General features: G+C 44.1%; 1 protein-coding gene across 1 annotated transcript; it reads right to left on the bottom strand.

The window, feature by feature from the left end:
• Positions 1-5548: 5548 nt before the first annotated feature.
• On the bottom strand, positions 5549-20705 carry LOC123449998 (probable helicase CHR10). The gene is made up of 17 exons (XM_045127392.1): positions 20470-20705; positions 20324-20331; positions 20079-20157; positions 19819-19976; positions 19485-19610; positions 19214-19394; positions 10405-10540; positions 10201-10318; positions 9587-9676; positions 9349-9456; positions 9040-9243; positions 8721-8846; positions 7979-8637; positions 7589-7734; positions 6479-6637; positions 5943-6057; positions 5549-5849 (listed from the first exon to the last, which is right to left on the bottom strand). Exons 1-17 carry the CDS (start codon positions 20657-20659, stop codon positions 5804-5806), a joined length of 2649 nt encoding a protein of 882 aa, XP_044983327.1. The 5' UTR covers positions 20660-20705; the 3' UTR covers positions 5549-5803.
• Positions 20706-26119: the final 5414 nt, after the last annotated feature.

Raw genomic sequence — 26119 nt, 5'->3', positions numbered from 1 at the left:
TCGGGTCGATGCATCCTTTGATCCTCCAGTAGGTGAATTTGGCGCCACGGAATGACATTTTGTCAATCTTGTGTGTGCTGGGCTGCATTGTTTCTTTCTCAAAGGCTTAATCTTAGTTGTTGTCTCACCTGGCGCTCCACGAGTGTCCCCGGTGGTGATTTGGATCCTGCCCTTGCCCATGCCCATAAGTGGCTCTGTATGATGCATGAGAACAATTGTGTCATTGTCCAATTTTATAAATAAAATAAACTATCAAATAAGAACAACAACGTAAAAAAGTAGCAAAAAGGAAAAAAACGTTGTCCTACTGAGGACACAACACAAGGAAGAGCGTAATATGACCCAATTGAAAAGGAAAGATACATGAAGGACAACAAAGGGCCCACCTTGTGCAGATGATATAAGTCTTATTGAGTAATAAATCTAGCCTTTAAGGCCTCCCCCTAAAAAAAAGGCCCCACCTTGTGCCACAGAAATCTCAATGTTCTATTGATAAAAGAGAAAAGTATATTTTTGGTACCTAAAGTTTACCAAAAATCAATATCTGGTCCCTCAACATTTTGTTCCCCATGTCTCTGAAAACCAGAGACAATTAGTCCAAAATCATGTTAGAGGAAAAAACCGCCAATGTGTCATCAGTTTTCTCTCCTCACTTGCAACATCGAACTGTCCATTTTTTCACACATTATTCCTCTTCTCCTCCTCACCCCATCTCGATCCACCACAACCGCGTGACGACCCTCCTACCTCGACCCCGCTGCAGCGTGCCTCACCTCCTCCCCAAGCCAGCCACTTCGCCGCACATCATTCCCACCACCGCCTACCCTACCTCATCCAACCCCTAACGCCTCTAGCCCTCCACCTCCTTCACCAGCCTTCTAGGTTTTGGTTGGCGGGCACCTGATGAAGGTGTTGTGAAGATCAACACAGATGGTGCGCTCAATTTCACTGAAGCAAAGGGCGGTGCAGGAGGCGTTGCCCGTTCATCGACAAGCCTTCTAGGATCTTGGTGCAAACCATACATGGGGGTCTCGAATCCCCTGAACACTGAAGCCTTCGCGCTGCGGGATGGTGTCCGCTTCGCTGCTCTAAGGGGTTTCTCTCATGTATCCAAGGAAGTGGTTAAACTCTGGAACACTCGTCACAATTCTCGCTCAATTGTGGCTCCTATCCTTCTAGAAATAGGAGAGCTCAGTAAAATTTTCTCTTCATTTAGCTTACTTCATGTTAATAGGTCAGCTAACATTCCGGCTCATCTTTGTGCAAAACATGCTTGCACTTCGAATGTGATTGACAGTTGGCTCGATGTAACTCCTAGCTTCCTTGTGACCAGTCTCTTGGCGGACTGTCCTGGGTTGACTTTCATATGAAATAAAGCTCTCCAAGTTACCTGCAAAAAAAAATCTAGTTCCAGCTTTAAGAATAGATTTTTTTTTGAACAATTAAGAATAGAAAATTTGGTGAAAAAAGATCTATTTGATTGGTTGAGGTGGGAGAAATGGAGGGGTATCCACTTACTGATGACAATGATAGGTAATTTCTTCCAACTCCAGCTTCTAGAGTTTTTTGAAGCACCCTCCGAAGAGCTTCATAAAAACTTCGAAGTTGTACTTCAAATTTAGATTTTTATGAAGCGGCATATCATGAGCTACCCCATTCGACTTGTTTTTTTTAAAACGGAGCTGAATTTTAAGGAGCAGAGCAGTCTCAAACAGGACCTTAAGTCAGTTTCCGCTCCTTGATCGGTTCCACAGTCACTCCTATCATGTCACTAACCATTCGAACAAAGTGGCAGTTCTTTGATCCACTTTACTAGGCCTACGAGCAACGTCGTCGATGATTCCACTCAGGATGCAACATATTTTAAGCACTCAACTAGAATGTACATCAACCACCATAGATGATCTACTAACGAAATAATCAATCCCAAAAAGGGAAAAAAGAAAATAAATAAATTTAGAACCTTAGTATCATGGACCATTTGTACAATTTTCACCTCCAGACTGTATATTGTTTTTCACCATCCAAATGAAACCATACATAGCATATGACATCTCTCTCTAATAATAAAGCAAATACGGTTTCTAATCGTCCGTCATTTATATTGCCCCTAAAGTTGGCATAAATCACCCATCATGCCACTCGTAAGTCAGAAAAAACGGTCTGCTATATTGATACTATCAAACGGACACTCCAGTGGCTAGAGCCTCACGTTTTCATCGAAAACACCTGAGTTTGATCCCTGGGTGTCACAATTTTCTTCTTCCTTAGTTTAATTTTTCTTTTATACGACATATTCAAATACTTTTTAAAATATTCATACCTTTTAAATCCTAACTCGAAATTTAACAAGTTACATATGAAAATTCGTCAGAAAATGTGTAGATTTCAAATATGCCATGATCTTGTATGTTAATAATTTCTAAAATTAGGTTTGGAGTGCAACGTTAACTAGTACCTTCTTTACATGGGGTATTTTGGAAATGATTAATATATATTACCTTCATCACAAAAATGTTGGTTTAGATTTTGTAAATACGGATGTATCTACCAGCTACCATATGTTAAAGTTTACAACATGCATATGATCATCCTTTCTAGATCGCACAGTGCACAATAACCGACCTCTGTACGATGATTGTACTTAAACTATTGATACGAGCTTATATGTTAACAAGAGGATTAATGTTGATTTTCATATTGTTTTAAATTCTGCCTATAAAGTTTTTTTAACAATATCGACGTTTTTTGCAGGGGTAACCAAATCGATGTCGATATGCAACCTTGAACATTGGGTGTGCATGTCCTTATAGATTGACTCTTTTCATTGGAGCAGTCTAATATGCATGTTTGCAACTAAATTAAATTAGAAACACCTTGAGTACACTTCAAAAATCGCCCCTTATCATGTTGTTTGGTATGCAACATCGAGAAATATTTCATGATTCCTTGATGACATCGGGTGTGTGTATGAGGGATAATTCCTTGATGACATCGGGTGTGTGTATGAGGGATAATTTTTTCTCCCGATGCAACGTACGGGCATGTTTTGCTAGTTTCACCTAAAACCGATGCCTAGAGATCTCTAGAACTAAACTGTCACTGAACAAACAAGGATGAGAAAAATAATTTCGGGTACAACAAAACAAATGAAATGGGCAAAATAATCTCGGCCACAAATAAACAACATAAGTAAAAATAATAATGGGAATGCAAAAATATGGTGTGTTTTTTTATTAAAAAAAAAGGATGTTTGGATGGAGCGCTACAAATTTCTGGTGACTTTTGCCTCTATAGAAGCAGTGCCAAAATATAATTTTTGGTGCCTCCAAAAAATTACAGCTAGAGCACGACTCTTGAAACGTTTAATTAGGCCGTGAGGAAATTTGCTTGTGTACGACATACCGGGCTTCCTGCATACTTATATACGTACATCGTTTTCCCATCAGAAGCTGTTCCGGTGTTACTACATACTACCGTCAGCACATGCAGCTCCTGCCCGAGAAATCAATGGACGACCTACCGGACGACGCTCTCGGCGATGTACTCCGCCGTCTTCCACCACGCTGGCTCGCCGTGTCGCGTTGCGTCGGCAAGGCCTGGCGCCGCACCGTCGACGAGGGCCGCCTCCTGCGCCCGGACCTGCTCCCGCTCTCGTTCGCCGGCATCCTCATCCAGTTCGACTGCCACGCGTTCCCGGAGTTCTTCGCCCGGCCCTCTCCCTCGCCGCCGGTGAACACCAAGCTCGACTTCTTGCCTCCTCCAAGGTACCCCTTTGACGAGGTAGGCGGTGGGTTCGACGAAGACTACTTTGTTCGAGACCACTGCAATGGCCTCCTCCTGACCAGACTGTACGTGGTCAACCCCGCCACGCGACGCTGGGATCTTTTGCCTCTGCATCGCTCCCTGGCCGATCCAAAACGGAACAAATTTTGGTTCAACGAGTACCTAGCCTTCGATCCCACCGTGTCGTCCAGCTACCAAGTGTTCAACATTCCCTATTTGTCGCCGTCTACATACATCCAGTTAGACCCCTTAGTGGAGAAATCCGAATGGCCGCCATCTACATACATCCTGGATGTCTTCTCGTCGAAGTCGGATCGTTGGGAGGAGAGGCCTTTTGTTAGACAAGGTAACTTTGCAGGGATTGTCGCCGAGGCACGACAAGATCACCCCTGCGGATGGTCATCGGCCAAACGTGGCGCTGCCTACTGGCAACAAGCACTTTATGTGCACTGCCAGCCTAATGCTGTGATGAGGTATACATACGTATATATATATACTCGGTCATTCCGTTACCGATTTGAGACAACCACTTGTTTTACCACGATCTCAGAGGATCATTCGATTCTATGGAGTCATTTACAGTTTCTGTCAATGATTTAACCTTGCAGGATATCTCTTTCCGATGACAAGTACCGTGTGATTAAACTACCAACCGACGAGGAAACCATGGGTTATCTAGGAAGATCAAAAAAAGGTGTGTACTATGCATCGTTCATTAAGGACCTCTTTCGAGTTTGGATCCTGGATGAAACATATGGTCAGATGAAGTGGATGATGAAGGGTGAATATGACCTCAAGTGTGTGCGAGCGTCTGATCAGCGTGTTCAGGGTCCATGGGTCTTACAAGACATTAACTATGAATTCTTTCGTTCTCAACTTCCAGAAGTCAAGAAGAAAGCAATGGTCCAAGAAAAAACTGTATGGGACTCTGATAATGACGGTGTAGACAACGTCATAGACATGGCTGAAGAGCGTTGCCATGGATGTGTTGTACTCGGATTTCACCCGTTCAAAGAGATTATATTCTTGAGCAGCTCCACGAAAGATATATGGGATGCTACGGTACATGCCTACCATTTGAATAGCTCGAGGGTTGAATGCTTAGGCAACATGCGCCCAGCATGTTATAATCTTTTTGAAGGCTTCCCATGTACCGAACAAAATTACGAATATTTTCCGTACACGCCATGTTGGGTAGACGAGTTCCATAGCAACAACAAATGTAATTTATGACTGTCAGTCATCTGGAACGAACCTTGGTAATGCGGTTTTAGTTTTGATTATTTATTTTCTGCAGTGGGTACATTATTGTTATGTTATTAGCTAGAGATATATTTGTAGTTTTGATTATTTATTTTCTGCAGGGTTTACATAAGATTAGCTAGAAACTCTTAACTGAAACGCCACTAACTAATGGATAAACAGTGAGGTACCTGTTGTCGCGAGAAACATCACATAATCCGATTTGCATCGACCTGAAACAGCATTCGTGCCAGATCATAAGATATGCAGCAACAGGCGTCTTTTTGCTTACTTGCCTCATCACCATGGCAGCACAAACACAATGGTCTGGTCTGGACCCAACTACTGAAAAGGATGCAAACAGGGTCAGCTCGCAAAATGCCTCAATGATACAAGAAATAAACAACAAGAGCTTTTGCTCGTAAAATAATTATAATTACCTGAATGTTGAATATTCATTCAATATATACTTCAGAGGAAATGAAAAATGAATGCTGCATTATAGAGAAACAACAACGGCTACAAACTGAAGTTAAAGGTTCCAATATTTCTCACGTGACGCATACAAGGTACCCTTTGATCAACAGCCGGATAAAACTGCGTAGCAAGTCCATTCGGTTCAGCTATCCATAGTTGATCAAGCTACAGAACAAGCAAAGATTACATATATGCTACATCCATGGTCGCTGATTGTTTTTGTGGCCAGGTTACACGAGGAACATCCCTACATACACGGCTACATGTAGCTAGGCTGAGTTGTTAAAACGGACAAGGATTAATCTGAGTCTGGCTGTTGCCTGCTTGGTCGCCGGAAGTAGTACCTGTTACCAGAAAACAGTGATGATTATTCATTCAGTAGCAAGCATTTACCAATGAAAAACTAACAACAAAAATGAAGTGAGACTGTCGCATACACGAAAATGTCGATGCCATGAAGCGATGCGTATTTCCTGAGCAGGCGTTCTATGGTATACCACTCTGATCGCTGGGAGCCACTTCTCTGACCAATCCGGGGCATATGGATACTCGCTTCAGGTAAATAAACGGAAACAAATTAAGGTGAGCTTGATAAACTAACTAGGCTAAATCACATTGGAAAACACAAATGTGGAGCTTGTTTTTTAGATGATGTAGACCTTGTTACTGCTCGAGAAGATGAAAGTAGTTAATCGGTAATGCTGTAACTATTAGTCTATTATCACCAGTCACACCACCTCATGAGCTACTGAATAAATTTGGTCCAACTGAATTGAGCTGGTTTCAGAACTAAACCAAATTTGCTCCACAAACAATTCAACCCAATATGTCATGCTACGGAGTAATCGTTCAAATTATTTAAGATGTTAACAGCAAATTTGAATGGGTGAAAACAAAAGGTAGCATTCTAATGTCATGATTCAAAGATACACCTCAAGTTTCTAATGTTAATAAGTCAAGAAGGAATTGATACCAGAACGCTGAGCAGCTGAGAAGGCCGCCTTTGACAAACACAGCTCCAAGTCAGACATTGAGATTTCACTTCTTGGAATCTTACGTTTCGGATTATAAGACTGCACAACAGCTAGTGCAACCCATAGAGGTGCATCCAAACTCCGGCTACAGTTGGCTTCTGCAGAGAGGATACAAATGCAGTGAAATACAACGGTTTGGACTCACTATATACTATGATGATTTATAAAAGTAATGTAAATTCTACAGGGGATACAGAGGCAGTGAAAAAAAAACTAGCTCAAGTAACTGTGGGCTACATTTAAAAAGGTCAACACACTTGAAGGTGAAGCTTACATAGATGCACAAACATTTTAAAAGGCATATTTTTAATATAGCGACGGAATTTCAATGCATTTCAAATACAAGCAGACAAATATAGTCTAAACTCACATTAGACTGAGAATGAATGAAATCAGATTTACTTTATATAAAATAAGCTGCTCGTGGCCTATGGCATACTCCCCACAAAAACCTATGTGGACTGCAAATACATCCAAAGTCCACCTAATGCAGGTTACCATGGCTTTTGCAGGATTGTATCATTGTTACTTCAATGTAAACCCCCTACAGTGGACTTGCAGAGTAACCAAATAAGACAGAACTGCTATACATGAAAAAGTGTTGTACATGATTCGGTCTTTAAATCATATAATTTTGTGGTGCTATGTAAAATTCATAACTAGATATGTGATCTATTATGGACAGCAACACTGCAGTATGCTTGATGTATTTCAGCAAGCATTCAAACAGAGAAGATATAGAGCACTAGTAACAACTGAGTCCAAGGGCTGTCACTTGTTGAAAATATAATGCCAAATCTCTGATGGTCAATTAGTAACTAGTTAATGTGATTATGTTTGGCATATAAGAAATGGCACAACTTGGATTTGATTTGCATTAGTAATCCTGACAAGGTTAGAGGAAGATAACTGTGCATCATCAATGCGAGCAGTACTCTGAGCATAGAAACATCAGTACCAATGATATTTTCAGGCATTCAAGTACCAATTAAGTATGATATGCTTGTCATAAAGAAGCAAAATTAAGCGGAGCTAGCGTAAGCACCAACCATCTAGCTCAATCAAATGAAGATCCCCCATGTGAAGATCGTCGACTTCAGAAGCACGATGATAAGCATCTGGAATGTATGTTGAGAGACTAGTCAAAGCATCAAACATTCCTCCATGTCCCCATGTCCCAGAATTATCTACGCAACTGCACCAGCATTTTATTCGTTAGTGCAAAGTGTGGTTCAGAAGAAACTAAGGAGTGTTGGAAGGAATTCAAAGAAATTTAGACTGCACATTTCAAGTTAAGCAGTTTAAAACCTGATCTTAAATTTCAGAGCCATCTAAAAATGATAGTGTATAACATACTACAGTTCCATCAGGATTTCTAGTAAGGGGTAGTGGACTTTCACCAAATAATCTAATCACACTTCTTCCCTGAAAAAATATACCTGAATATAATGGCAGGCTTTGCAGCGCAAACTTTTGATGGATCAGTGCAATCTCCATATACAAGTTGGACGGATCCCGAGTCAGAAATATTCTGATTTGGTATGTTATCAGGAACTTTGACCCCTAATGTCTGGTAACCCAAATCTTTCCACTTGGCTAATCTCTTTTCTTCAGCCTTTTTCTTATTAGCTTCACGTTTCAGGAGCTTATCTTCAGGTGCAGGTCTTTGCCTTTCTAATTCAACTGGGACATCTTCAATAGAATGTGAGGCCTCCTTAAACCTCTCTACCCAGGATAGGTATGCAGCTTCGTCAACCCCTGGATCAATGCTAATAGAATCACAAGCCCTTGTAATCATAGCCCCGCTGCCGTCAGTCAAATCTGGATTGATTTCAAATGCCCGGTCATCCTTTTCTGAAGGTTCATGAGTACGCATTTTGATAACATTTTCTGACATTGATTTCAATTTTGCTAGTGTCTCCTCATTAATCGTTTCTGCAGCTGTATCCGCGGGATCAAACTGGTGTAAGCCTAATATAATCGAACGCATGTCATTAGCTTCATTTCCGAAATCTTTCCCTTTCCCATCAGTGGCATCCTTATCTCCAAAAATGTTGTGGCTAAGCTTAAGTTTTCTCTCTGCTCTTCGCATGATGACCTGCAACCATTTCAAATCAAAGAGAAAAAGTCAGGAGTGACATAATCAAGAAAGTACTGTACATCGCAATTCAGAGTTTTTACCTCTTCAATTGTGCGCTGTGATACCAAATTTATTGATAGTACATGATTCAACTGTCCAATGCGGTGAGTACGCTGCAAAGCCTGTTTGTCAGCCTGAGGATTCCAGTCTTGTTCATAAAAAATAACCTGCAACCAATCATGTCAATGAGCAGCAAAACTGATCAATAGCATAAAGTTTTAAAAAAGGACGAATGATCATCAGTCTGGAACTGTCTGCTGGTCACTAAATACACATTTAGGATAAAGAAGCCATCTCCGGAATCCATAAATAAGAGAACTGGATTTGATTAGCTATAGTTTTAGCTTGAGTTACACTCACAGTGTCAGCGCCAATGAGATTGAGCCCAACACCCCCCGCTCTAGTTGATATCATGAAAATAAAAGCCCCACTTGGATTATTGTCATCTCTTACAACACCTTTGGTAGGTTGAGAACTGAAATTTCTTATTGCCGCAAACCGTTCCTCGGCACGCACCGAACCATCTAGGCGCTCGTATGTGTAATTACGCAGTTCAAGGAAATCCTGTTTAAGGGATGATGCAAAAGCAATTATTTACAGCGCAGGAACATGCGTAACCATAAGAGAAATAAGTCACTATATGCCAGCATGGTTCAAGAAAAACAAAACCTGCAGAATGTCCAGCGTCTGAGTCATCTGAGCAAATAGCACAACACGATGACCTAACCTGTGGAGCTTCTCAAGAACAAGGTCTAGCACAATGAGCTTTCCACTAGCCTGAATAAATATCACACAAAAAATATCATTGAACAACCGGTCTGCATAGTCCCTCTTAAAGTCCCATGTTTAAAAGGCACAATTTAAACATGCTCTTAGTTGTCCTGTTCAAAAATAAATTAGAACTGACCTGAACCAAATGCTCCCCTTCCTCATAAGGCTCAGGCTCAATACCACTGAATAGATATGGATGACTGCAAGCTTTCCGCAGTTGTACTACCTGATAGGAGTTGCAAAAACAAAACACGGAACTTAAATTTATACAGAGCCTCCAATGTGCTTAACTGTCAAAAGGCAAAACAAGTTCAAAGAAGCATGACTTGATAAAAATGGAAGATCCCACATCCCAGCACTCTTATATGAACTAACTACTCTAAACCAAATAAACTGTAAATGGTATATAAAGATGCATCAAAGTATAATTTACTGAGATGTAATCTTGTTTGTTATGTCATGCTCGATAAAATATTTATTTTTGCTACAGTCAAACTAGTATTTAATAAATAAATAATCATAGTTCCAATAAGCAGTTAATAAATAATGAGTTCACAAAGCAAGACACGAGGATGAACTGTAAAACTATGCCAGCTAAAAACAAGTAGCCTAATTGCATTTACAAGAGCATGAGTGCAAGCATAAAAAATTACAATGAGGATACACCTATTGAAATCTATACAACTTCGTATTGTGGAGCTAAACATATACACAAGATGCTGATAGGCAGAAAAAAAAGAGAACTATTACAATGTTTTGCAGAGATTGATGACGAGAAGATCCACCAGTAAATGAAAGAAGTGTTTGCAGCTCTTTTCTCAACACTGATAAGTATATCTTCTTCTGTAAGGGTGCCAGAGGTACCATCCTGTAAAGACCGTATGAACTTTAGAAAGGTTAGGGGGCAAAAATCCAAGAAGGTTATGCTGAAGCTTAGATAAATGTCATACTGACACTGTCAGCTCAGTCAATGGAGGCAATTCCAGAATTCCGCTCTCAATTAGTAAAGCCTTTGTTCGTCGCAGCATAAATGCTCTGAGTATATGTTTAAGGATCTTGAATTGTCTGTTTGCTTGGTTAGCTTCACTACCTGTTGAGAAACATATTCCCGTTTTGAAACCCAAAAGAAGCTGACTTAATAAAACTGAAAAATAAGATATTGTAAGGAATGGTGCATGTTCTCATTTTTGCAAAAAAAAGAAAAAAAAAATGCTGAGCAGGGCAGATGGCCCTGTACTTATGTGAAGATCTCAGACAAATAAAATGAAAAGGACCAAAGCTTGATTTCTAGTTCCCCACCAACCATGGTTGGCTGTGTTATTCTTATGGAAACTCCACAAAGGTTTCAAGTGATTTGAACTTGTTACTTGTTTGTTGTGATCCTTAACACGATTATACTAGCCAACAGTATCACATTATACAATATCTGGGAACAGGGAAATATCATCTAATGTATCAATGACATGTGGCCCAGGGCCCACAATGGATATGGTTTCTGATCTGTACCAGTTTTCAACGGTACTGTGATAATTTTCTCTTTGTAAAAGCACAAATACATTTTGTTGCCATAAAGAGCGGACTGCTTCGGAGAGCTAATTGGCTGTGTGCATCCTTGTGATGCAAGGAAAATCTCTCCCATTTTTTAGGATGGCTCCGAAGGCGAAAGGGGGGTCCTGCGGCGACGAGGAGGCGGGGCTAGAGGCGATCGTTGGCGTCAAGGAGGTGGGGCTAGAGGCGATCATCGGCGAGGCAGATCCGGGCCAGGCCGGGGTGTTCCCCCCAGCGAAGGGTTCGAACCTCATCGGCGATCCAGATCCAGACGTCTCTAGGGCGTCCACAACAGCCGGGGGTTCTGGCCTTGCTCGCGTTCGGGATCTCCAGATTTCGGAGGCGCAGGATCGAAATGCAGACTCGGTCATCATCGAGACCGATCTGCCTTCTGCTAACCATCGTCGATGGGCGGTTTCTTTCGTGGATACCACCATTGCCGAGTCTTCCATTCTTCAGGGGTTTATTCATCTCAATTTGGTGTCTTTCTGGGTTACGGTTAGAGATGTGGAAGATGACATCTTGGCTGGTTGTTATTTGATCGATCAACGTTGCCCTCTTGTAGGACAGGAGCTGGAAATTGATGGGTATAGGGTGACTGTGAAGAAGCTATGCTTGGCTGCGGCTAGGGTGGAATCGGTGCCGTGTATTGATCTCACCTCGTCGACTAATCGGGTGGGAGGCCGTTTTTGGGCTCTTGCAGAATTGGATGACGAAGAGGATGAAGATCCAGCGTCAGCAGAGGTGGAGCCCCTGATGAGTCCTCAGCCGGTGATCAAGAGGGAAGTCTCTCCATTGATGCCGGCGATGAAAACGTTCGAGCGGAGGAGTAGAGCAGATTTCTGCCTCAACGCAAAGGTGAGATCTTCCAATTCTTTGAAGCCATGGATCGGCCCGATTCCAAAGGTTAGTCTTCCGCCTCTATCTCTGTCGGATTTTTTTAAACCTGATGCGTGGAAGAGCTCTACCAGGAGCAAGCGGCTCGGCCGCCGCGGCTCATCGCCGGCGGTGCCGACGATGAGAACTGAAGCGCGTGATTTCAGGGCCTGTTTTTTGAATTCAGCTCTGTCAGAGGCTGGGATGATTGGGTCGGATGGGTATAAGGCCCAGCACGGTAATTCGGCAACTGGTTTGGACTCTACCTCCGTATCAACTGGGTATACGGCCTAGGGAGAGTCCGAGCTTGCGGCGTCATTAGCACCGGTTTCACCTGGGTATAAGGCCCAGGGTGGGACTGAGCTGGCAGCACCGTCAGCGGTATTAGACGGGGCGCTACCGTCTTGCCCTAGGGTTCGTCGCGCGCCTACGTCGAGATTCCCACGTCTGGGAACGGGAAGGGCGCCCTGAGTGGTTCCTTCGCGGCTGTTAACCGAGATGGCGAGGCGGGGCTCCAGCGCCTCCAGTGCCTTGGCGAAGGGCGAGATGGCGGGGAGGGGCTCCAGCGCCTCCGGTGCTATGGCGAAGGGCTCTAGGAAGAATACTCTAAACCCTTCCGATCGCTCCACGACTCGTCCTCCTGCTGTCGCGGCGGCACCAGCTGCTTCTGGAGGGCCTGAGGCGGGGGAGAGGCTACCTCCTCGCGGTCGGTGGGGTGATGATGGGTTCGACGCTTACGGTGCAGGACAGCATCGAGGCTCGTCGTCGGCGGGCGGCGGGCGGGGATACGCCTGGCAGTCTGGTGGTGGCAACAACGGAGGTTTTGCCGGGCCTCCAGGAAACTTTGTACCAGGGGTCTCGGGTCCTCCACATAGAAGAGGGGGTCGTCATGGTTGGGGAGCTAGGGGTGGCGGTAGGAAGCAAAGGCCTCCAGTACCACCTTCGGTTGTCCCTGCAGCGGCTGGGCCTGAGACTACAGCGCCATCTAAGAGTGCCCAGCCGGATGTGGTGGCTAGTTCGGCACCTCCTAAAGAGCCTACATCTGCAGCAGCAGGAGAGGGGGACAAGTCGAACTCTCTTAGTAAATCCGAGGGTGGGGATAGACCTTCCAAGTGGGCGAGAAAGAAGGAGAAGATGACATGCTTTCGTTGGGGGGGGGGGGGGGGGCAGGTCACTTTGTGTCGGAATGCAAGGCTGATCTCTGCGAGTTTTGTCTTAAGCCGAAGCACGGCGATGCTCAGTGTCCTCTCACAGTTGGACCAATGCCTGTGGTGAATATCTATGGTGTGTGCTGTCAGGAGCTGATGTTCTTTGAGTCACCGGCGGTTTTGACTGCGAGTCACGCACCTGATGTGGCATCCACGGGGACGGTAACTGTGGTCCGTGGGACTATGACTGTCGAGCAGGTGGTGGGGCAACTAAGAGAGCTTGTTTCCTCAACTTTTCGCTGGGAGCCAATTCAGATTGCGGATAATGTGTTCAAAGTGGTATTTCCTACCAAGGAGGACCTAACTCGCTTGCTTAAATTTGGGATGTGTAGAGTTCCAAGTACTTCGTGCGTGTTAGAATTTGATGCATGGACCAGCGAAGAGCCTCAAGGTGTGGCCCTTCCTCAGATCTGGGTTCATTTCTCTGGGGCACCGTCCAAGGCAGTGAATGATTTTTTGCTTACATGGAGTTTGGGATCTCTTATTGGCAAGACAGAAAAGGTAGACATGGTGTTTACCCGTGCTAAAGGAGTTGCTCATTCGTACAGCGACGTCGCCCGCACCCCGCCGGCCGCTGCCGCGCCGCCGGCCGCCCTCGCTCCAGGCCGCCTCGCGCCTGCAGCTCGTCCCCCCGCCAAGGCGCGTCTCGGCCCCCGCTCGGAGGTCCACCGCGTCTCGGGCGGCCCAGTGCTCGACGCAGACGGCTTCCAGCAGGCTCGCCGCAGAGAGCGGCCCCGTCGCCCGCGCCATGTCGCACCGGCCACGCCCTCGCCTGCGCGCCGCCGCAGTCCCTCCCCCGAGGAGCTCGCGGGCCTCTGCTTCCGGTGCCTCGATCACCGCCACTGCGTCAGGGACTGCCCGAACGACATCCGATGCCGGCGCTGCCTCGCTTCCGGCCATGCCTCCCGCGACTGCGGTGGTCGGCGGCCGGCGGTCGCGGCCGCGCCCCAGCGCTCCCCGCACGCCGCCGTGGACCAGCAGCCCAGGCTCCTACGCGGCGCCCCTGCCAGGGCCTCTCCCCCGACGACGCGTCCGCCCGCCCCGGCCCTCCCTGCTGTGGTTCTTCCCCTACCGCGGACTCGCCCGCTCGAAGACGTCCCCGCCCGCGTGTTCCTGGCCCAAACCGAAGAAATGGACGAGGCGGAGCAGGTGCTCGGCCGCGCGATGGTGGCCACCGTCACAGGCACCCGGCCATCTGTGTCCATGGCCGAGGTGACCGAACTCATCCTGTCTTCCCTGGAGCTGGAAGAGGGAGACTTCTCGGTCCATCAGCATCACCCGGAGGACTTTCTGATCCTGTTTTCCTCCCTGGCGATCATGAGACGGTTCCGCGGCGAGCACTTCATCAGCTCGTCGCGCTTCGCGCTGTCACTCCGGCCCTGGTGCAAGCTCGCCCACGTCGGCGCCGGCGAGCTTGAGTACCGCGTCGAGCTGGAGCTCCGCGGCATCCCCGCCCACGCCTGGCTGCTCTCCACCGCGGAGCATGTGTTGGGCGGCAGCTGCTGGATTGAGCGTCTACACCCGCGTACGCGCTCCCGCGAGAACATGGCAGTCTTCCGTGTCACTGGGCGCGCGCACGACCCGGCAGACATCCGGCGCGCCGCCACCCTGGAGATTATCGAGCAGCTGCCCGGCCGTGTCCCGTCGGAGGCCCCAGCCATCAGGACTCTCACCTTTCCCGTGTCCATTGCTCTCACCAAGGCGGAGATGATCAGGGCTGCTCCGGCAGTTGTCCAGGACGCCGCGGGCAGTGCCGGAGACGGCGAGGACGGTGGCGCGGACGGCCGACATGGCCCCGGCAAGGGGCATGGTCACGGTCCTGGCCCTGGTCCTGGGCGCGCTCATCGGCGCGGTCGCAAACGCCGTCGCACGGGCGAGGCACAGAACGGCCGGGCTGATGGCATGGCTGTGGACGCGCTCGCGTTGCCTGCGCGCACTCATGGCCGCTCCGGCCGTTCAGACGGCGCAGGCGCAGTGGCTCCCTGGCCGTGCTGTGGCAAGGGATGTGCCCCAAGCGGGCTGGCATGCTGACATGGCCTGGTCAGCAGGGCCCAGCTCGCCCTCGTCACGGCATCAGAAAAGGGAAGCAGCAAGCGCACGTTGTGACGACCAAAGCGGCTTTGCCGACGGGCCCATCGCGCAAAGTGGCAGATGCATGCGAGGAGGACGGTGCGGCCGTTCGCTTTGGGACAGTTGGCGGCCTCCCGTTCGCTGCCCGGGGCCATGACAAAGATGGGGCGTCGACGTCGCGCACGTCCGAGGCGGATCCGGACGGACCCACGCCTGCAGTGGCTGATCCTAGACCCTGTCGGGATCGCTGCCTGTTGCGCCTGGGCCCCGCCGAGCAGCGCGTCAGGTCGGCCGCTGCACCGCCTGCGCCCCGGTCGGGACAAAAGGAGCCGCATCCCTCCTTTGCCGCTCCTGCACCGCCGAAGACGGTCCTTGACCAACCTCCGCGGCTCCTCTTGCGCGCTTTTGAGGAGAGGGCGGGACACGCGCCGTCACCCCCCGCCAGCTTAGCTGAGGCCACCCCGTCCCCACTAGCCAGCTCTGATCCGGTAGGACCCGCGGTTGTGGACGCCGTCATCGCATCAGCACCCGTCATCGGCATCCGGTTGCGCGGGAATGGAATCGAGACTTGGGTGGGACATCCAACGTTGATCGATGGCAAAATAAGATCAGGCATCTTAGACAACACCTTCGTGGTTGGGCTAAGAATATGTCAAGGATCTATAAAGATGAGCAGGAAAGGCTTATTAAACTCATTGATGATCTGGACCGTCAGGCTGAGACGACTAGTCTAGATTGCAATGAGAGATCTGTGAAGAATGAAGCTGAACACCGTCTTCGGATACTCCTTAGAGAGGAGGAATCGAAATGGGCGTACAGAGCTAAAGTTAGGGCGGTTGTTCAGGGGTATAATAATACTAAATTCTTCCATTTGATTGCAAATGGCAAGCATAGGAAGAAGAGAATTATCCAGCTCGAGCAAGATGAGGGAACAATTGTAGGTCATGAGAACCTAAAATTATACATATCTAATTACTATAAACAATTATTTGGTGCGTCTGATAATAGTTATGTAACTATGGATGAGCACCAAGTGGCGGATATTCCTCAAGTTGGAGAGACTGACAATGAGTTATTATCCGCCCCATTCTCGGAGAAAGAGGTGCTGGAGGCAATAGAGGAGATGAAGAATGGTAAAGCTCCCGGGCCAGACAGGTTTCCGGCAGAATTTTACACGAAATGTTGGCATATTATCAAGAAGGATCTTATGGCAATGTTTCAGGATCTTTATGATGGTCAGCTCCAACTATTTCATTTGAATTTTGGTACCATCACGTTGCTACCAAAGAAAGAGGGGGCGACGCGTATTGAGCAGTTCCGTCCAATTTGTTTGCTTAACGTTAGTTTCAAGATTTTCACAAAGGTGGGAACATATAGATTAACAAAGATGGCACATTCGGTGGTGCAATCTACGCAAACAGCTTTTATGCCTGGGCGGAATATTCTTGAAGGTGTTGTTGTTTTGCATGAAACAATGCATGAAATCCATTCGAAGAAACTTGATGGCGTTATCTTCAAGGTGGATTTCGAAAAGGCATATGACAAAGTTAAATGGTCCTTTTTGCAGCAAACCCTACGTATGAAGGGGTTCGACGAACTTTGGCGAAAGCATGTCAATTGTTTTATAAAAAAAGGGAGTGTTGGGATTAAGGTTAATGATGACATAGGTCATTTTTTCCAGACTCTCAAGGGTCTTAGACAAGGGGACCCCATGTCTCCTATTTTATTCAACATTGTTGCAGACATGTTGGCCCTGATGACTAAAAGGGCCAAGAATAAGGACCTGATAGGGGGCCTCATTCCGCACCTTGTGGATGGAGGAGTTTCTATACTGCAATATGCCGATGACACCATTCTTTTTATGGAACATGATCTGGTTAAGGCTAGGAATTTGAAACTCATACTTTGCTTGTTTGAGCAGCTCTCTGGGCTGAAGATTAATTTTAATAAAAGCGAGGTGTTCTGTTTTGGAAGAGCCAAAAATGAACAACATGCTTACAATCAGTTATTGGTTGTGAAACTGGGAACTTGCCCTTTACGAATTTAGGGATTCCAATTCATCATCGAAAACTATCAAACAAGGAATGGAAATGTATTGAAGATAGGTTTGAAAAAAAGTTGAGTTGCTGGAAAGGCAAACTTCTGTCTTATGGAGGACGGCTGGTGCTAGTTAATTCAGTATTAACGAGCATGCCTATGTTTCTCTTATCTTTTTTCGAAATTCCCGTTGGGGTTCGGAAAAGATTAGACTTCTTTCGATCTCGTTTCTTTTGGCAAAGTGATGAGGTCAAGACTAAGTACAGGCTCACTAGGTGGGATATTGTCTGTAGACCAAAGGAGCAAGGAGGTTTAGGAATTGAAAATTTAGAGATCAAGAATAGATGTCTACTCAACAGATGGCTGGCTAGACTATCTTCTGACACAGAAGGTATGTGGGTACAAATTTTGAAGAACAAGTACTTACAGAGCAAATCCTTATCTCAGGTTACAGCTCGCCCATCGGACTCTCCCTTCTGGAAGGGGTTGATGCGGACGAAAAATGCTTTCTTCAGTAGAACTAGGTTCATCATAGGTAATGGTGAATCCACTAGTTTCTGGAAAGACACTTGGTTAGGGGACTCGCCTCTTGCATTTCAATATCCGCAGCTGTATCATATTGCACAACGGAGACAGGCATCCGTTGCGTCAATACTTAATGAGAGTCCTCTCAATATTCAATTCCGTAGATCTCTCATTGGGGATAGATGGCTTAGTTGGCTGCATCTTGTGGGGAGGTTGATGGACGTCAACCTTTCCCATAACCCGGACAGTGTGTGTTGGAAGTTGACTAGTAATGGCATATTCACGGTTAAGTCGATGTATATGCATCTCATAAATTACACACCTATTCCAAAATCGGCTAATATTTGGAAGATCAAAGTCCCACTTAGAATTAAAATCTTTATGTGGTTTGTTCATAAAGGGGTAATTCTAACAAAGGATAATCTTGCCAAGCGAAACTGGAATGGTAATGTTAGATGCAGCTTTTGTCCAGATAAAGAGACCATTCAGCACCTTTTTCTCGATTGTCCTATGGCTAAACTTGTTTGGCGCTCGCTTCAGATTGCCTTTAACATCACTCCTCCTAATAGCATGACCACGTATTTGGGATGTGGCTAAATGGGGTTGATGTGCAGTTTGCTAAACTTATTCGCGTGGGTTCCTGTGCTCTCTTGTGGGCAATATGGAATTGCAGAAATGACTTGGTCTTTAACAGAAAACGCGATTTGCACTTTTTGCAGGTTATCTACAAGGCTACCGCACGTGGTCATTACTCACTCCTGTGGAAGCCAGGGAGCCTATGGTTACTGGGTGTGTCCGATGGAAGATGGTAGCACAGGGTATCTTCAACCGGTTTGGATGGCGGCATATTAATAGGATAGGTGTTTAGTCATCTATTTTCTTTTTGGTCATCACCGGCTTGGGCATGAGAGATGCCTTGTATCTTTGTTTTTTACTGATTTTACATCAAACTTTATGTACTCGGCTGAGACTTGCTTTTGATTTTAATATTTGGCTGTATGCATCACTCGATGCAGAGGCCAGGGCTATGCCTCCTTTTCTAAAAAAAAAAAAAGAGCGGACTGCCAATCAAACCACTGTCTTCAAACAAAAAATCATTATAAGGTATATTCTGATTGTATGTGTTCCCCAAAAATAACCAGGCCATTGATGAAAGAGTACCAGTATTTAGCAAACACATCGCCATGTCCGTACCTAAATACTCCCTCCGTCCGGAAGTACTTGTCGTCAAAATGGAAAGAAATGGATGTATCTAGAACTAAAATACGTCTAGATACATCCATTTCTATGACAAATAATTCCGGACGGAGGGAGTATAATAAAACATGAAGCAAGAAGAGACTACACATGTTTGCACACAAGGTGGACGCTTAATGAAGAACATTAAACACAGTAGTGCATGAGGTATATGGTGCTCACATCCAAGTTGCGTAGATGTTATTTCTAACAAAACAAAAAATCTCACCTAGCGAATCACTTTATATCATTAAGATAAATACCTGATAACAAATTCCCTGCTTCCTTGAAAGTAGAAAGAAATTCATCTAGGGGCCCGAAAACTGAAGGCATGCAGAAGTGCATTAACGCCCATAGTTCAGAAAGGTTATTCTGGACAGGAGTGCCTGTTAGTAGTAGACGCCTTGGCATCATAAAGCGTTCTTCAAGAACATTATACAGTACCTGAAAAAAAAAAAGCAGAACTAGTGTCATACAACTCCTAATCAGAGCCCGCAACTCCTATTATCATAGTGAAGTAGCGGTTTTACATACACTTGAAGGATTTTTAAGACGTTGTGCCTCATCAATGACCACATAGAGCCAAGGAATTTGTGAAAGAAAATCTTGATCCATTAAGGCTATGTCATAGCTCGTCAGCATCACATCAAATGGCAATTCCTATTTGCGGTGGTGAAAAAATAAAGAAGTTATAGGCCATGCACATAAATTCCTACAGAAGTACAGTGAGAAACAATGCTCTAAAACAAGCAAACAAAGCTATTTTGGGATATGTAGGAACAACAAATATAACATCCAGTGGGTGTTGTTGCCCACATTTAGGGAGATTTAGACACGAAGTAGGCAAACTTGTAAGAGCACAGCATACATTTGAATGTGAAGATTTTTGGACATCGTCATGCATCGTTCTCCGTATATGACGACGATGCGCCTTATCACCGACATACTGGATGACCTTCAATGTAGGGCAGAATTTACCGAACTCCGACAACCAGCCATCCGTCACGCTCAGAGGGCATAACACCACTGAAAGAAAAATCATACCCTTGTGAGATGAAATGGAAACAATAGCACGGTTAGCTGTTTAGCTCAAAAGAGGAATGAGGTTACGCAAGGTAGAGTACACACGGAACGGCCCGGGGGCGATGGATTTGATCTTCAGGTAGCTCAGCAGAGAAATTGCCTGCAGGGTCTTCCCCAGCCCCATCTGCACATTATTGGTCAGACTCAGACTTTCAGACTTTCAGACACAAACATCAAAATGTGGCTCTGAAGGTGTTGGCAGCGCCCGGTTTCAACGCGCAGCAGCCGACGCTGGTGGACGAATCCCAGCTAACCGCGTGCCGAAGAACGGCCGGAATCAAGGGGCTCACCTCGTCGCCTGCAAAACGAAACGGATTCGATTAATTAATCGCGACAGCAGAGCGGTAATGGAGAAGGTCGGATGTATGTGGAGGGGGATGCGGTCAACGGGGGCGACTGATTGGGAGGAGGAGGAGGAGGAGGAGCGGGTACGGACCGAGCAGGACGTTGACGCCGAGGTGGTAGCGGCGGATGAGCCAGTGGACGCCGTCGAGCTGGTGCGGCTTGAGGTCGGCAGTGACCCCGAGGTCGGCGGAGGAGAGGCGGGGGAGCTGGGACTTCCCGTCGGCGGAGAGGACGAGGTCGGCGGCGGCGAGCAGGCGGCGCTCGTAGGCGGTGGCCGCCATGGGGAGGAGCGGCGGGAACTCGTGAAAAAAAGAAAGAGGGAAATGGATGTGGGGGAATAGCCGGAGTGACCTGGAAGAGAAGAGACGAGAAGGCTGGCTACGAGAGTCAGCGTTTTGGACACGGCCCGGCCCAGCCCGGCATCGGCCCGTTTCTCGCTAAAAAGAAGTCAAAAGGGCGCGCATTATTATTATCTATACCTATACCTATATACACATATACTCCCTCCGTTCCTAAATATAAGTCTTTGTAGAGATTTCACTAGTGGACCATATACGGATGTATATAGACATATTTTAGAGTGTACATTCAATCATTTTGCTTCGTATGTAGACATATAGTGAAATCGCTTAAAAGACTTATATTTAGGAACGGGGGAGTATGTATACATATATATATATATATATATATATATATATATATATATATATATATATATATATATATATATATATCAGGATTGACTATTCGTCACCCTGGATGAAAAATAGTTATTCTTCACCTTTACTATTTTTATATCAATGCATCGTAATTTTATGTTACATAATTTTTTTATTTCATACGTAAAAAGAGACCGTAACAAAATATATAGTCACCAAAAAATATATTTTATATCATGTAAAATTACAAACACAAAAACATAGTGTAAAATATGCATAAAATATGATTTTTCTGGTCTTATGACCTATATTTTTGTTTTCTTATGTTAAACTTTACGTAATGAATTAATATAAATATAACTATTTACATTCAAAATATAATTTATTTATGAAACGATCGTAAGATTACCTCGGGTGAAGAATAACTTATTTTATATGAATAGACTTTATATATATAAACTCTATTTATCACCCGGGGTGCAGAATAGTTTATTCTTCACCTGAGATAATCTTACGATCAATTTATAAATAAATTACATTTGAAATATAAATAGTTACATTTATATTGAATCACTACGTAAAATTTGACAAAAGAAAAACAATAATATAGGTCACAAGATCAGAAAAAAATGAATTTTCTGTATTTTTTGCACTATTTTTGTATGTTCTTAATTGTACTTGACATAAAATATTTTTATGGTGATTATATTTTTTTACGGTTTCTTTTTACATATAAAATAAGGCAAAATTTCTGGAACGTAAAATTACGATGCAATGATGTTAAAATACAGGGGGTGAAGAATAACTATTCCTCACCCAGGATGACGAATAACTATATATATATATCATTCTAAAAAATGCTATTTATGATGAAACATTAATCAATAACGCATGATCAACCTTTCCGAATTGAAAGGAACACTTCGGCAAAACCAAGATGGAAAATAAAAACAATATATATAACCATGCATGCATGCCTCATCAAAACCAAAATGAAAAGATTTATCATCTATTTGGAGTGAGATTCTTTGCCGTCTGTTGTTTTGTCTTTACCGTCCGGAATTTTGTCTTTGCCGTCTGTGATGGCAGACGGCAAAGAAGGTGATTCCTGTAGTGCATGCTAAAGTTGAGAGTGTGGACATGTGTGTGGAAGGAGATGTTGAGACATGCTTATATTGTCTCGGAGCCTATCATATCGTTTCTCCCACAATGATGTCCTAAATACTATACGGAATGTGAAACGACATTACTTACATTAATTGGAATTTAGCTGCCTTTTAAAAATCTGGTTATTTATGTTCAGGTTGTTATTGTTGAGCAAGAGTTGTGATTTGGAAGGTATGATTTGATTCTCTATCATCTTTGGTTGCCTTTGGCTTGTCCACTTAGATCCATGGTCATTAGTATTTTCTTCCTCAAAATTTAACTGCTAGCACTTCGTGATATTCCAACCTTTTGATGTTTTCTCCAATGTCTTCCCATGAAAATATTGGAAAGGTTGGTCATTTCGGGGAGTATGCATGGTTCATGATTTCCATGGTGGCATGATGCTTACAGTTTTTTGTTTGTTTTGTTTTCGTGTGCAATATTTGAATATATGCCTTGAAATATGAAAGATTATAGTTTCATTTACGAGTATGATGCAGGATTATCACTTATGCAGTTTCATACTTGTACTGTTATCTTACTTAACTTAAATCTCAGTTTGTTTCAAGAATACTTTGTCGAATTCTCATTGGTTTCATGGTTTCTACAAAATAAAACATCCACTTTAGTTCTGAACTTCTAACCTGTATCATGGTTTTTAGGAAACGAAATACATCCACTTTTTCAATCACTCAAGATGGATATGTATGCAGTTTCCCAGAAAGTTAAGTTTGAGGTAGTCAACATTACGGATTCATAGATGAACTTGTCTACTGGACTTGAACTTTGATTAGTGAAAAGACATTTTTAACTTTGTAAGTTTTATTCACACATTGTTGTGACTTATAAAGCATACCATAGAACTTCTTTTTGATGTGTTAGTTTCTGTCAACATGTTCATGTTTTTGCAATCTTTTAGCTAAAGCAATTAAATTGTGCTCTGTTCTAAGCATGCAAAATGATTATTTGATTTCTGTGATATATGTTGGGTCATGTGGTGCAATTTTTCTTCTTCGGGATTTCACTAATGAGGTTGACATTTCCGAATGATTTTTTACCCGGACAGAGTGGCCTGCATATCAAGCATTGAAGGCCAACCTTTCTGATGTTTGTCTATGCACCGTATGTTCGATAGTTGACCACTATGACTTTTGAGCTCTCAGAACCCATAACACTATGCAAGCGATCTTCTGAAAACGATATTTTAATTAGCACAAGTGTCTTGCTAACATCAAAGTAGTTCCAAACTGAATTTGTGGAGAAGGGAGTAATATTTTCCGACAAGCTAGATGAAAGTAATTCATAAATATGTGATTATTTGGCTTTCTAAAAGCATATTTACACATCAATATTTGCTTGATAATTAAATATGAGTTATTTGCAATTATCAATAGCAAATTTTAGATTTATACATTAGCCTAGATGTGCGTTGCATATGCAGGAATTAAAATATCTTGAAGTGTATGTTGATTCGCATGTATATTTGTAATATTAATCAAAACATGCATTTCCACGTGCTCAATTACTAGTTAACCTAAAAGGAACTCAAAAGGGCGTGCATTATTATTATCTATACCAATACCTATTATACACACACACACACACGCATATATATATATATATATATATATATATATATATATATATATATATATATATATATATATATATATATATATGGATTGACTATTCATCACCCTGGGTGAGGAATAGTTATTCTTCACCCCCACTATTTTCATATCAATGCATCGTAATTTTATGTTACATAAATTTTTTTATTTCATACGTAAAAAGAGACCGTAACAAAATATATAGTCACCAAAAAATATATTTTATATCATGTAAAATTACAAAAACAAAAACATAGTGTAAAATATGCATAAAATATGATTTTTCTGGTCTTATGACCTATATTTTCGTTTTCTTATGATAAACTTTACGTAATTAATTAATATAAATGTAACCATTTACATTTAAAATATAATTTATTTATGAAACGATTGTAAGATTACCTCGGATGAAGAATAACTTATTTTACATGAATAGACTTTATATATATATTTATCACCAGGGGTGCAGAATAATTTATTTTTCACCCGAGATAATCTTACGATCAATTTTAAAAATAAATAACATTTGAAATACAAATAGTTACATTCATATTGAATCAGTACGTAAAATTTGACAAAAGAAAAAACAATAATATAGGTCACAAGATCAGAAAAAAAATATTTTTTTGTATTTTTGCGCTATTTTTGTATGTTCTTAATCTTACTTGACATAAAATATTTTTATGGTGATTATTTTTTTTACGGTCTCTTTTTACATATAAAATAAGGAAAAATTTACGGAACGTAAAATTACGGTACAATGATGTTAAAATACATGGAGGGGGGGAGAATAATTATTCCTCATTCAGGGTGATGAATAACTATATATATATCATTCTAAAAAATGCTATTTTATGATGAAACATTAATCAATAACGCATGATCAACCTTTCTGAATTGAAAAGGAACACTTCGGCAAAACCAAGATGGAAAATAAAAACAATATCTTTACCTAATAATAAAGAAGCTATCGTTTCTGTCGGAAAACCCATCACCGCCGTTTTTATAAAAAACCCCACCTATTTTATGGTAATCAACCCGCACTCCAAATTCGGTTCTGGTCCTCCGTTACGTTCGATTTTCTGGTTCGCCCATCGCTCAAGTGGGTCTGGCCAGGAGCGTCAGGACTCTCTCCACAAATTTCTAATTTACCAACTTATATATGCAGGTATATAGAATAGTCCCACATTGCTAAATTAAATCAAATCCTACTGACTTATATATGTCCTCCGGTTGCAAGAATCAAGCAAGCCAAGACACGAGGATGAGATATATGGGTCATATTTTCCCTTGAGAAATCGAGTAAGAAGAGCTCCGACACTAGAGCTGGAAGAACACGGCCCACGCGGCGGATCCAGCTGCTCCGCCGTGGCTCCGGCGGCGGACGGATCGAGACGGAGAGGCGCATGGAGGACGCCAAAGGTGCCCTGCGTGGCCACGCGGCGGATCCAGCTGCTCCGTCCTGGCTCAGGCGACGGACGGATCGAGACGGAGAAGCAGCGACCTCCATGGGTGCTCCCGGCGGGTCCCGTGGAGGACATGAGAGGGGCGTCCTGGATGGCCCAAGCGGCGGGATCCAGCTGCTCCGTCCTGGCTCCGGCGACGGGCGGATCGAGACGGAGAAGCAGCGACCTCCATGGGTGCTCCCGGCGGGTCCCGTGGAGGACATGAGAGGGGCGTCCTGCGAGGCCACGCGGCGGGATCCAGCTGCTCCGTCCTGGCTCCGGCGACGGACGGATCGAGACGGAGAAGCAGCGACCTCCATGGGTGCTCCCGGCGGGTCCCGTGAAGGACATTGAAGGAGGCAGGGGAGTCCGGTGTGGATCCGGCGGAGCATCACATTTTCCTGCTTGCGTGATTAGAGGAGGCACGGGGAGAGTGAATCAGGAGGAGATGTGGGCTTCGCTCTATATTTACGAGTTGGGTCCCACGCACCGCAACTATCACGTTCAGTTTTTTTTCACACGCTCAGCGCCACATACACCAAATGGCACGTATAGGAGTTTTCTTTTGAACATAGAAATGGCCCCGAAAGCTGCATTAGAACAACTCCAACGCACCGATTCAAATGGATAATAATATTGTCTGTTTTTTATCTATTTGTATCACCCGTTCGCCTGACAGACACGCACGGTCTATGATTGTACCCCACGTAGAGCGGACAAGCAAAGTTGCATGTGTGGATGAGATGTGGCTTTCCTCTCGCAATTTCTAAAAATGTTCATGATTTTGCAAAACTAAAAATGATATTGTATCTTCGTGATGCAGCGAAATATGATCATGACAATTGAAATTATGAATTTTTGTCTCTCGTTACAACGCACGA

Source organism: Hordeum vulgare, chromosome 4H (genome assembly GCF_904849725.1).
Source record: "Hordeum vulgare subsp. vulgare chromosome 4H, MorexV3_pseudomolecules_assembly, whole genome shotgun sequence".
NCBI lineage: Eukaryota > Viridiplantae > Streptophyta > Magnoliopsida > Poales > Poaceae > Hordeum > Hordeum vulgare.
The sequence above is the reverse complement of the archived record's forward strand: the minus strand, read 5'-3'. Positions and strand labels throughout refer to the sequence as shown.

Bases quoted from the DNA above. Each gene is read 5' to 3' on its own strand.
- LOC123449998 (XM_045127392.1), bottom strand. From the start codon at position 20,659: ATGGCGGCCACCGCCTACGAGCGCCGCCTGCTCGCCGCCGCCGACCTC. The intron at 10,319-10,404 runs GTCAGTATGACA...CGGTCTTTACAG, and splicing joins CCATTGACTGAGCTGACAGT to GATGGTACCTCTGGCACCCT. The intron at 9,677-10,200 runs GTAATAGTTCTC...AACTCCTATCAG, and splicing joins ATCAATCTCTGCAAAACATT to GTAGTACAACTGCGGAAAGC.